This window comes from Chlamydotis macqueenii, chromosome 2, assembly GCF_036417535.1.
Source record: "Chlamydotis macqueenii isolate bChlMac1 chromosome 2, bChlMac1.mat, whole genome shotgun sequence".
In the NCBI taxonomy this organism is placed as follows: domain Eukaryota; kingdom Metazoa; phylum Chordata; class Aves; order Otidiformes; family Otididae; genus Chlamydotis; species Chlamydotis macqueenii.
In genome coordinates, this window is record NC_141557.1 from 4,677,446 (window position 1) to 4,690,792 (window position 13,347).

General features: G+C 41.7%; 1 protein-coding gene across 1 annotated transcript in view; it reads left to right on the plus strand.

Annotated features, from left to right (window-relative positions):
* The first annotated feature begins 2,735 nt into the window (after positions 1 to 2,735).
* The window catches only part of DLEC1 (DLEC1 cilia and flagella associated protein), a 40,703-nt gene continuing 30,091 nt past the window's right edge, over positions 2,736 to 13,347 (plus strand). The window contains exons 1-11 of the mRNA XM_086741767.1: positions 2,736 to 2,768; positions 3,681 to 3,821; positions 5,923 to 6,079; positions 6,605 to 6,715; positions 7,808 to 8,001; positions 8,266 to 8,483; positions 8,712 to 8,793; positions 9,183 to 9,270; positions 10,510 to 10,680; positions 11,461 to 11,597; positions 12,513 to 12,605. Of these exons, the coding sequence (XP_086597893.1) occupies positions 2,736 to 2,768; positions 3,681 to 3,821; positions 5,923 to 6,079; positions 6,605 to 6,715; positions 7,808 to 8,001; positions 8,266 to 8,483; positions 8,712 to 8,793; positions 9,183 to 9,270; positions 10,510 to 10,680; positions 11,461 to 11,597; positions 12,513 to 12,605 (1,425 nt within the window). The remainder of the gene's footprint in view (positions 2,769 to 3,680; positions 3,822 to 5,922; positions 6,080 to 6,604; positions 6,716 to 7,807; positions 8,002 to 8,265; positions 8,484 to 8,711; positions 8,794 to 9,182; positions 9,271 to 10,509; positions 10,681 to 11,460; positions 11,598 to 12,512; positions 12,606 to 13,347) is intronic.

Consider the following 13,347-nt stretch of genomic DNA (forward strand, 5'->3'; position numbering starts at 1 on the left):
AAGAAAGCACGGTTTTCGACAGTTGATCTTTTAAGAATCCTCATGGGATAACAAGGGACGTGTGGGAACCACCTGGGGAGTGTGAACAAAATAAACATAGAAAAGCAATGCGATCCTGACAAGACACAGAGATTGCTTCTAAGAGTGGAATAATCCCGACTTTAGCAGAACTTGCGATTCCTCTGAGGTCTGTGATTAGGCTACTCCTACCTTAGGACTTGGTGTACTAAGAGCAGAACTGCAGTGCAAAAAAGTCAGTGATCTGGAGACCACGTCCACTCTGATGTTTTATTTCAGACTAGCTTTTGCCTGGTCCTGCAAGTTGAGAGCCCATTAGCTGACGGAGCACATGAGGTGAGCTCCTGGAGAGCTTAGTTTCAGATTCATTTCCTTCAGCAGAAATGCCATGGTGCTCCATACCACACACACAATCATACCACGTGGGGCCATCAGGAGTCTCTTCAGGTCCACACATCCAATCCGAATCAAAACGTCACCATAAAATCCAACCTTACATGATACAGAGGGGAAACAGAAGGTAAAATGTCTAGTAGAAGTCGTACATGGCAATTAGAGAAAGTGTCTAAATTTGGACAAGTCATACCTAGAAATATAGGCTAAAGTTTCTGTTTGTTTTTTTTTAACAATTTCCTACATGCGTGAGCCTCTCGTCAGCCTTTGGAAGTTAAGTATCTTAGAATGGCAATAAAGAGGATGATATATATATATGCAAATTGTTCTTAATTTTTATTTATGTGGAAATATGACTACATAAGTGAATTAAACAGCCTTACAATGGGAAGAGTGGCATTTATTTTTTAAGTTTATATGAGTAAATGATGATGGCATAAAAATGGAGATCTAATGAAAAATATACCAGTGTCATATGCGAAACAATTGTCTATAGCTCTGGACCAGTGTTTAAGCACTCCCTTCTGACCTAGCGTTTGACTACTAGGCAGATGGATCTCACCTTCACTTCCAGATGTCACAGTGGGTTTCTGGACTGCACTTGGGAAAAAAAAAAAATCCAGCTTCTGAAGTGAGATGATCTGCTTGGCAAGTTACTGAAAGGCAGTAAAGATGAAAGCATGGAAAGTTTTTTCCACAGTCAGTTTTTATGTATATCTATATACTATTTTAAACAAAAATAGCTGCTTTACAGCCACTATGCGAAGGCTTTCTTAAAGGCTGGGAAAGAATTCTTTAAAAAATGCTGGATTTTATTAACGTTCCAGCTAGCAAACATGTGTTGTAATCAATTGTAATAGAACATTATGAGAAAAGTTGGAATTCTGATATGGAAATATGTCAAAATGTGGATACTCAAACCTAGTTTTAAAGGCAAGGATCCACCTGCATGCCGCACAGAAACAAAGCTGTGACTCTTTTCTGGTCACCAGAAAAGAAAAACCTGGGAAAACCCTGGTATCTGGTCCTGCCCTTGTCAGATGTCAGTGATTTCTCTGACTTGCCCTAACCTTTGGAACAGGATATTGCAGATTTGCTGAGATTTCCCTTGGGCAAGTTTCCCATTTTCACAGGGAAACTAAAAACATGGCAGTGCCTCCGAGTCTAATTCGGTGTCTTACTCCAACTGCAGATTTTGGTGAGCTGATGAACTAAAGCTTGTGACACTGTGTAGTCACAGCCCATGTGCCATATGCCTACAAACTTTTCAATCACCCCCACGGCTGCCATGGGGCTTGCTTATCTACTCGTGGAACAACTCGGGTAGGTGAATTGTAATTGTTTCTGCAATTGTTCTTTTCCATGAAGTACCATAAGAGGGCAGTAACATTGCTTGTCTCCACTTCCAATGCCTGCAAACCCCCTTTACAGGAACCCTAATGGAGCCTAATGACCCTAATAAAGATGGAGAAGCCCTGGGGCCCACAGTTTGCTTCCTTCACTCTGAGCATGATGCAAGGGGGAGAAAAAAAAAATAGAAAAAAAAAAAACCGGAGGCAGGATAAGCAGAAAATGATACACCAGGTCGGTTTCTAAGGAAAATATCACCCGCTTCAGCAGGAGCAGAAGGCTGTTGTTAGCAACCGGCATACACAGCCGGGGCGCCCAGGCAGAGGGGAGGAAGATGGATGGTTTCTCAGGCTGATGATGAATTACCCCATCTTCCAGCCCTCACTGGCCGGCTGCAGCAACCTTGCCTCTACGTGCAGTGTGTGGCAGCTGGGGAAGAAGGAGAGGATTTGTCTCCTTCCCTCAGCTGCCAAACTCACGGCCCGCACTGCAGCCTGACAGCAGCGGAGGGGCAAGGCAGGCCTTGTGGAAAGTCCAAATACCCTCCGAAGTTTCAAATCAACATTTTATTTCGTTTCTTATTAATTCATACAGCCTCACTGCTTTAAAAGAGCACCAAAAGTTCCTATTTTGATAGCAGCAGGGGAGAAATGGGGTCTGGGTCTCTCAGAGACATGGGGTGCCACCCCCAGCCCTCCAAAATGGGTCCAAGTACTATGGCATGGCGGCGGGAGGGCGGAGAGGGGTTGTGCGAGGAAGCACAGGAAGGGCAGTCGGGGGAGGCTTCCCCCGTTATTCCGCTCCGGGATGGCCTCGGAGGGAACTCAGCCCCGGCTCCCCGGAGTCTCCACCCCGCCCCCGGGCCGCCTCCCCGCCCGGCGGGCCTGGCCCTTCCCGCCCACACGGTCGCTCAGCAACGGCGGCGCGGCCTGGTCCGGCGGCGGGAGGCCGAGGGGGGCCCGGCCGTGGTCGCCATGGCTCAGGGGAGCCCCTGCCCCGGGACACAGGTAACGCAGCGCGGGCACACGCACATCCCGGGGTGCACACACTCGTGCGAACAGCCTCACGCACACCCCCTGCACACAGGCACACACCTGCGTGCACCCTGGGACACGCAGACATGCCCTGCACAAAGACCCACACAAACAAAGACCCACAAAGACCCACAAAGACACACGCAAACCCTGCACAGTGGTTTATTATGTTACATTTCCCTCACACGCGCACCCCTGCATAAACCGCAGCACACGCTTGTGTGCGCGCAGAGAACCGCGCCTGCCGCCATCACCTGCGCGTACAGCCAGCACAGACACCGCTGTGCCTGCACAGTGCATACTTACATACAGGCCTGCCCCTTTTAGGATCCTTCCCAGTTGCCTTTCCCAGCCCTTTCCCCCAACTTTTCCTCCTCCTTTTGCTATTTCCAGCCATTAGCAAGCGCTGGATCTCTTCCAGTCCTGCCCCAGGTGGTAAGCACTGACATCTTAGGACAGGCTGAGAGAGCTGGGGCTGTTCAGCCTGGAGAAGAGGAGGCTCCAGGGAGACTTTATTGCAACCTTCCAGTACCTCAAGGGGGCCTACAGGAAAGATGGGGAGAAACTCTTCAGCAGGGCCTGTTGTGACAGGACAAGGGGTAATGGTTTCAAAATAGAGGAAGGTAGATTTAGATTAGATATTAGGAAAAATATTTTTACACTGAGAGTGGTGGAGCACTGTCCCAGGTTGCCCAGAGAGGTGGTGGATGCCCCATCCCTGGAAACATTCCAGGCCAGGTTGGCCGGGGCTCTGAGCAACCTGATCTGGTTGGAGACGTCCCTGCTCCTGGCAGGGGGGTTGGACTGGACGGCCTTTAAAGGTCCCTTCCAACCCAAACCATTCTATAATTCTATGATTCTGTTATCTTTATTTTCTTTCCTAAGGACATTTCCCACTTATTGGCTAGTGCTTTTGAGGACCTGTGTACCGGAGACATTATTGGAGTGGACATGGAGACAAACTTGATCAAGTCCCAAGGAGGAGATGATGTTTATCACGAGAGTTTTACAGAGGAGCTACAGAAGGTACAAGTTGAAACCAAGTCAGAACTTGGAGCTCTGTTCAGCTTTATTGCTACTCCTTAATTTCTAGATCTTCTGTAAAATAAAATAAAAAGGCCGAGAGGGGGGGATCCAGGAACTGACATTTAAATGGAAATTTACTTGAGCACAGTTTCCCAAAGAACCTTTCATGTAAGTTAATATTCACCACATGGTCCTTTGTGATATTCTGAGCGCTGGTCGGCTTTTCAGACACAGAGTAAAACCAGTAAAACCAGTAGCCCTTTAAATGCCTATTCTACTGGCTAACAATTTCTCTTTGTAACTGCCGGTCAGTGCACTTGACTTCCTACCTTGCAATAAAATATTCTCATGTGCTGCATTTTAAAACCAGATGCTGCAAATATTATTTATATATGCTTACCTTAGTGGTGCGCTATGACGTGTAATCTATTAGCATTTGCAAAGCTGTTTGGCAATCTTGGATGAAATTAACAATAGAGATGCAAAATACTTGTATTAATCATTGCTCTGATGCTATTGTCAGTGTATAAAAGTAGAGGCTATTGCTGGATTACTTGAGCAACAGGTATTTTTTCCATTTTGTGTCATCATACTCTCTTCAAACGTTATCAGACATGAAAATTCTGAAATTTTGCATTTTTTTTAATTGAGTCATTAATATATTGGTGGGCACAGTATGTTCTGAGTAATAAATGGGAGTTCTACTGCTTGGATAAGGTTCTTTTCAACTGACAGCACATGTCTGTTACATGTATGTTACAGCTGAACTAGTCACTCAAGACTCTCTATACCATCAGAAAAAGGAAAAAAAAAACCACCAAACCAGACCTTCTTAGGGTGTGTCCTGGTTCTGGCTAGGACAGAAGTACTTTTTACCTGAGCTGGGAGGAGAACTGGAGCTGGTGGCCCCTATGGCTGGGGACACAGCTGGGGTAGGTTACTGATTAGCCAACAGCTGGGATAGTTCACCCAAATTAGCCAAAGGGCTGTTCCATCCCATGACATCTGCTCAGTGGATAAGTGTGGAGGGTGCTGAGGGGAGTTCCCTGTGATGTGGGAAGAAACTGGGCATTGAGATTTGTTGTAAGCCATTGTACCGTATTTGTTTTCCATCCCTGTTTTGTTTTCTTCTGTTATCTCTCTTAAATTTATTTTTGTTTACCAGTTCTCCCTTCTGTTCCACTGGAGGGTGGGTGGAGTGAGAGAGAGACTGTGTAGTCTGGTCCCAACCAGGGCTAAGCTATGACAGGGCGCAATCCATCTGACCCATTTTTGGTAGCAGCTTTGGCATGCGGTGGGATCATATCCAGTGGAGGGATCCCAGAATGAGCAGGACAGGAGGAAGCATCTCATTTTAGCTGAGATGCACGCTTTCTATTTAAAAAACTAAATGGAATTTATTTTTTAATTACTGGAATTTTAAAAATTAATTATTTAATTCTATTGAATGAGTCAAAGATTAAACCTTGTTACATAAAAGTTCTACAGAAAGCTCAGTTAGGCTACAGCTGCTCTGGAGACCAATGTCTGTGAGTTTCTCTTGCTGTTGGCCGTCTGTGTCTCTGTGCCTTTGCTATATTCTCTCTTTAACTCACACTGATACCTCTTTGAGGCAGGATTTTTCTTTTTGGGTTGTGCTTGTAAAGCACTTACCACACTGAGCAGACTGATACAAAATTTATCAGGAGGAGTGAAATATCACTACTGGAATATTTTTTTTTAATTTTGTTTTATTTTGTAAAACTTCCTAATAATTAGGAGGGAGCACTCTAAATTTAATCCTGCATTTCTAGGCAAAATAGTGCAGTTGCTACTGTCCCACAGAAGGTAAAAGAGAGACATTTTTCTTGTCCTGAGAGAGTGTCCCCGTCTTTCACAGATATTTTTTGGATAGTGCTCCTTACCTAGGACAAATTAAATGATAGGAATTATGGTGTTTTAGCAACCCAGTTTATGCTTGTAAAATAATGATGTTTTACCAGGCTGTCTCTATTTACTTCTCAAAGGCAAATAGAAAACATTTATTTGGAAGGAGATCTTTAATAATTTGTGACAGCTCAAATCAGACTCATTTATCTACGTTCACTCATACCCGTGACAGCTTTGTGCTGAGTATAAGTGCCGATTGACAGAAGCTGAGATAGCAGAAGAGAACATCGTTCAGGCCCAGGATAGAGCAAAAGCTGAAGAAGAAAGGGCCCTAAACGTGCTGAAGGCAGATGTGGGGGAAGATTTCCACAGAATAGGATTGCCACCAGGTAGGATTCTGGAAATATTGTCTCTCCCCAGTACGTGCACATGGTACCTGGAGACCAGTGCAATGTTTGTCTGAGTAACTGGCAGGACTGGCACTCGGTGAGCTTCTAGTTTGGCTTTACATCAGTAGAGCAACTTTGAAGGATTTTCTGCAGAGATTCAAGTGGAGTAATATCTATTTAACACTGTAAGAAACTAAACCACCAGGTCATTTTCAAGGTATTAGATTTGCAATTAATGGCTTCCCACCTCCCTTTATTACAAGCATACACACCTCAATATATAGCAGCAACGAACAGAGATTAAATGTTTCTCTAGTGGCTGCAGAGCTGAGTTTGAACTGGATTTAGAATTGTTGAGATGCATGTCCAGTTCTTGGGATTAAAATACCAGACTGGTTCTCTACCCAAAAATATTACCTGACAGTGGTGAGTTATAAAGACAACATTATTTTGTGTTGATCAAGATAACGTATCTTAAGGGGCTAAGCTTTTGCTTTTGTTTGTTTATTTGTTTTACTCTTGCAGTGGCATCCTCTTTTAGGTGGATTGTGGATAATGAACTTCTCAGAAAAAATCATTTAACATGCCCTGATGATTACATCACTGATAAATTACCTCTTACTAGAGCACCAAAAGGTAACTTTCGGAGCAGAGAATAAGTTAGACTTTTTAGAACACTCTCTAAGAATTGAAGCATTGGAGGGTGTAGCAGTTCTCAGTGTATTTTTATAGTTTTCTGCCAAAGCAGGACGGATTGTAGCATTACAAGCATGAAATTCCACTGAAGGGGCATTGTCAAAAGAGAATTGATAAATTAAAAATTCTCTTTCTCTGGAGTTAATGGATTATTGAGTTTAAATATGAAATGTAATGGTGGTCACACGTTTGTTTACCGTTCTTTCAATTTGACACAAAAACTCCATTAATTGTGACTGCTCTGCCTGTATTCAATTTCATTAGCACAAAGCTGCAACTACATCTTGTATACAGAGACGGGAAGTGGTTATGTTAAAGTAGAAACTATTTCCAGTGAAATAAAATTGTATTCTTTTTTTCTGGGCTTTAAAATTTTCCAGTTCTGGAAATATATCAGTTTAATTTGCAAATGAAGATCAGTAAAAGAAATCTTTTTGGCAATCAATACTTCTTTGCTTCTTTTACTCACGTGTGAGCCAAGGTGAAAGGTTTTAGTAACATTAGAATGAAATTTTTCAGTCAAGTCAAAACAAACATTTCAGAGTAATCAATTTAGTCACAAATTCCAAGACTGGGTTTTTTTTTTTTTTCCATTGTAATTCCAAACAAAGCCAAAAATCTAATATCTCAGAGTTTCCTCTGAGGTAGCTGACTATAGGAACATGGGACTAAATGGTACATCCTCTTTATGTCAATTTTCTGACTGTCGTAAGTCCATCATGCAGATCTTTTTGTAAATTGAACAGGCCATTCTAAGTCCCACTCACTTGTAGGATTAACATAGATTTCTGAGAGTAATATAACTTCCTTTGTATATATAGCTTGTTTAATTAGTGTTTCTTAAGCTTTCTTATTAAAGCACTAAGCTTCGTTTCTGCAAAATAAATTATAAATGTAAATTAAATTCTAGAGCATGTAAAGTGTATTTTTAGCATCAACGAAACTAAAATAAATTCATACTCCTATGTTTAGAATAAATGCTTATAATTCATGTTTTTCTCTTATAGAACTAATCTTTTCTTTTAATTGCAGGACCATCAGAACCTGGCTACATGAAAGAAACATTTAGTTTTAAACAGCATGTTTCTTCGGGCTTGTGGGACCAGATGCCTGCAGAGATTGCACACCTACAGAAGGTATCTGGTAGTCTGACAAATGTGTCTTTAGGCACATTAACTCTGCCTCCAACTCCAGACTCTAGCCATCAGACTAAAAAGACAAACACGGTACATTTTACAGATTTATTTGGTTTAGTCTGTCAGAACTGTAGGGCCTATTGCTTTCCCTGTATCAAAGGCTGAATATCAACGCATTGTTGATTTGGCTCCAGTACTTATTTTATTTGATCTGTGAAGAAAAGAGAAATACAATATTTCTAGATGAATTCTCAGTGCTGTATAGCTTTTAATTAGACATGTACAGGTATCTTTTTCATCATCCTCAAAATTGATGTGTTTAATTTTGCACCGTGGTCTCTTTCTTTTTTACAGAAAACTGATGCCTCACAGAAGCTAGCTTGGAAAGACAGTAAGTGCAAAGCAATGGGAGAAAGTGAGCGTGCTTACCTTGCCAGACTTGAGAAAAGACAGAATTACTTGAAGAACCCCCGCTTTTTCCCACCAAATACTCTTCACGGAGGCAAATCTCTTGTCATTTCTCAGGAAAAGGTGGAACAAACCATAGCCAGAAGAAAAGCAGATGATAAAGGGTATGCAGTATATACAGTTTCTTGATTCTGGGCTGGAGCATGCACTGTAGAATTTCAGTGGATTTGCACGTAGATATTTTGAGCTAAATGTCTGCATGGTCTCTTAGGAAACAAAGTATGACTGTATGACATTTTGTTTCTGCCAAAGGATACATTTTGCATTTTCTCATTTTATCAGTATTTAAAGAACAAGACAGTAAGACAATGTCTCCTTTTTTAATCTTTCAGTGATACCTCATTTGTTCCTGTGTTTCTTGCCAATCCACCTACTGTTTTGTTTTCTGATTATGAAGTTGGCCAGGTTTATGAGGTGAGAACTTACTTCTTTGTAGCGGGTTAGTTCTACCACTGAGAAGCATTATGTCCTGCCATGATCTACATATTTTACTCAATCTTTTGGCTTTCTGCAGTTTAACAAAAGTCTGAGTTTCTTCTTTATATTGAATTAATAACCCCTTAGTTTCCTTCAACATACTCTTTCACACATGCTGCTGACACACTAACCAGTGAAAACTAACAGGGACCCTTTTCAGTCTCTGCTTGGTTTTTTTAGTACCTGATTCAGTCTTTATTGAATAAACTGAGATTTTGGGGCTAGTAGTGATGATAAACTAACTACTACCAGCAGAGTCCTAAGGAATTGTAAACGTGATAATAAATGATGATAAATAAATAAATAAATTTTCTTTTTAAATTAAGATGACTATAGAGCTGCAGAACATCACTTCAACGTGTCATCACATAAGACTTATCCCCCCCTCTACTTCAGCATTTGCCATTGGGCCAGGTAAGGGTTCTTTTTACTGCCTGTGAGATGTAAAAATGTAAGAGATCTAATTTATCTGCTTGAACAAAGAATTTCCAGAAACATTCTGTTTGGTTCCGCTATCCATAGCGCTCACTTTTTTATAAACTGAAGACTGACTTATGTCTCTAGGACCATTCACATGCAATTCATAAGCAGATTCAAACAGTCTAATGAGGAACTGAAGATTAACTAACATTAGAGTGTTTGAAGTTAGATTGAAATGTATCCGTGGAATACCTAGACTGAATCTTATCTAAAATTAATCTAGGAACAGATGTCTTATGAGGACAGGCTGAGGGAGTTGGGCCTCTTCAGCCTGGAGAAGAGGAGGCTCCAGGGAGACCTTAGAGCAGCCTTCCAGTACCTCAAGGGGGCCTACAGGAAAGATGGGGAGAGACTCTTCAGCAGGGCCTGTTGTGACAGGACAAGGGGTAATGGTTTTAAAATAGAGGGAGGTAGATTTAGATTAGATATTGGGAAAAAAAAATTTATGCTAAGGGTTGTAGAACACTGTCCCAGGTTGCCCAGAGAGGTGGTGGATGCCCCATCCCTGGAAACATTCCAGGTCAGGTTGGACGGGGCTCTGAGCAACCTGATCTGGTTGGAGATGTCCCTGCTCCTTGCAGGGGGGTTGGACTGGATGGGCTTTGAAGGTCCCTTCCAACCCAAACCATTCTATGATTCTGTGTAGTTTTCACTGAAATCACTATGGGGAGAGGACAAGAAATAACATACTTCAGTTGCAGCAAGGAAGATGAGGTTAGAGGAAAGGTAAGAAAAACATCTTTCCTATAATACAATAGCCAGGCACTGGGACAGATTGCCTGAGGAGATTGTGGTCTTTCAGTCACAACATTGAAGGAATATTTAGAAGAAGTTAGATGCTGCTGTGTAAGCCTTGTTGTCTTGCGGCAGAGGAAAACTGAGTAACATCTCTAGGTTTCTCCTCACGCTGTTTGCTGTAGTTATGGGAAGTGTATTTCAGATAAAAATTCTTCTTTAAATTCAGTGGAATATATGCACATACGCAGACTACACTGGCCGGCCTTTTGTGGTCATTCGTTTTTATCAGTTTGACTTAGGCAATACAGGGGTAGAGGTTACAGGCATCTTTCCAGAGGGAGGTGTGATCACAAATCCATATGCCAACTTTGAGAGGTTTAAATTTCTTAATTCTCTGCTTTTTTTTTTTTTTTTGCTTTTTTTTTTTTCCCCAAGGAAAATTTCCAGGAAAGGGAGGAATGATTGCACCTGGGATGACATGCCAGTATACGGTCCAATTTATTCCTGAGCATCTAGGAGATTATGATGATCATATATTAGTGGAGACTCAAGTATCAGAACCTCTTCTGATCCCGATCCAGGCTAGATCACCTCTGGTCTTAACATGTCAGTAATGTCCAATTCTTAGGTTTCTCTAAGGTTAAATGGACTTGGTTGTTTTTTTTTCCATTTGACTGTCTCCAGTTTTATGTCACAAAAAAAAATGGACAAACTAGGCAGTGCAGTTGCTGCATTTTGACACTTATCTCATTTTAACTCATAATAGATTTATTAGTTATGAAAATATAATTTTGTCAAATTTTTCCTCAATGATTTTGCTTGTGACATCAAGCTCATTTTTTCACTATATTAGAGTGACTGAGCAGGAGCCACTTTTCTAGGTTTGTGTCTTGACAATTCTTGAACTACTAACTGAAATTACCAATCCTAAATATTAAGGAATTATGATTTAGTTATAAGTATTTGGTGCTATTAATTAATATTCATGGAATGTTATATTAATTATATATTGATATGACATATCTGCAGGGTTCACCTCTCAGATATCTAGCCTCAACCAGAATTACTTTTGCAGAAACTTGCTTTGATTTTTTTTTTTGTAAATTCACCTTTCCTGCTATACTGAGCTTTTTTAAAAATCATCTTACTTTTTGTCATCGTTCAGTGGAGTCTTTAAGTAGGAAGCACCATTAAAAAGTAAGATGAGTGTAGAAATAACGCACCTCGTACTTTGAAACGGAAAGAATTTAAGGCTTTTTAGGATTGCAGCACCTAGCATATTCATAGGCAGTAATATTGTCTTTAAGGAGTTATTTAAGAACTGGCTTTTCCAGCTGCTAGCCTTCACTGTCCGTGTAGTCTGATTTTCTTTGTTACTCATTGCAGTGCCTCACGTTGTAGACTGTGGTTCCTGCCTTGTTGGACGAATAAAAGTAACGACTATTTTGTGCAGAAATGAGGGATTTAGCACTGGGAAGTTCTGTATAATGCCAAAGAAAGACTGGGCACCTCCTGATTTCAGGGTGAGTGATTAGAAGGGAAATACTGGGCATGATGTGGTATAGATGCCCTGTATGAAGGGCATGGTATAGTCATGGTATATCATCACAGAAGTTGTAAGGCCTTGCTGGGGACATCTGTGTTGCCCCATTCCCTCAGGGATTCAACTTATCCTTGAGACCAATCTGCCTGGATGTCCACACCTCCTGCTTGTGCTCTGACGTGCCTCTACAAGAGGTTGTCTTGCTCAGTGGTGAGGTAAACTCAGCCATAGATCAGGGAAAGGACAACTGGCTTGAACTTTAATCCTACCATTAAAATAAATAGAAATGCAATCAGTTCTAGCATTTCTTGAGCTAATTTTCTCTCCCTGCCCACCGAAGACATCACTTCCTGACCTTGATGCACCTGTAGACCCTAGCAATCCGCTCCAGTACTGGTCTGTCTTTAGCTTTCCATCACAAAACAGGGTCCAAGTGGTATGGACAAAGAAGATAACTGGTAGACTGGCACTTTGTGTGCTGGAGAAAAGGCTAACAGGATAGCTGATGTTCCAGGTTGTCCCCCGTGAAGAATTTAACAGCTCCAACTCAAAGTGAGACATAAGCATGGAGAAACAGAGCTCCTATGCTCAGGCATAGCTGTTCTTCTGTAAACATGCATATTAGAGCTCCTGACACTATCATTTGTCTTTGGAAGCAGCACCTTCCCTCCTGCTTTCACCAAGGTAATTATAAAGCATGGAGCATTTCTTCTAGTTAAGCCATATACATAAGCCACATGCTTTTGAGAGGTGTGAAAAAAAATTACAGTAAGTGGTAGAACAGTGATGTTGTAGTATACTGCCTGGTTTAGGTACCCCTGTATTTTAAAGACGACAACTTGATCAATTTAATTAATTACTCTTTTTTTTTTTTTTTTTTCCTTTAACAACTTAGGCTGTTGCCACTGCTGATTTTGTGATACAAGATCCTTTTGGGATCTGTCCTGCTGTTTTAGACCTAGGTCCAGGGCAGAGTGCAACAGCAGAGGTTAGTACCAACTGCTAGAGAAAGTATTTGTGCTTCACCAAACAAGATAATTCTAGAAGAACTTGTCTAGACCTTGCAAATTTTGAGTTTGTGTGAGCAAAAGTGCTCAAATCTTTTTGTGCAATTATGCTGGACGAATTGCAATTGTGAGTCTTGCTGGAGAGTCTTTCATTGCAACTTCCAGGTCTTGCTTAGCCACTCAGAGACCATTCAGATATTCCCCACACGAGGAATCCTGTTAGAAAAAACAGGAATCTGAGAACACAGGAGTCCTTATTCCACTCCAGCTGGGGCATCAAGTCCAGGAAACTTTTCCTTTCTGAACTTCTTTGGAAAATAAGCATGTTTTGGGGGAAAAAAAATTCTTCCATTGTAGAGCAGCATGTACAAATCCTTCACTTATGCTGTGCTCTTTCCTGAAAAAGATCCTGCGGTATGTGTGAGTTATTGGTTGCCACCGCTACTTTCTCTGATGCTCTGTGAGCATCACTATGGGGAGAGGAAGAGTGATCCAGAGGGTATGGCTAGCCTCCAGCCCTTCCCTTCTCCAGTACGTCCTAGCTGTTGATAAGAGGAGTGGATCAGGCAGATGTGGATGAAGGAGAAACATTTCTCCTCCTTTACGTCTCTCTAGGTGCATCGCTTCAGCGGGGCCAGGCATATGTGGGAGAGAAAGAAGAGATGGATTTAGCATGGGTTGGGTTTGGAGGCGGTAATGGATAAGAGAGAGAATAACCATGGT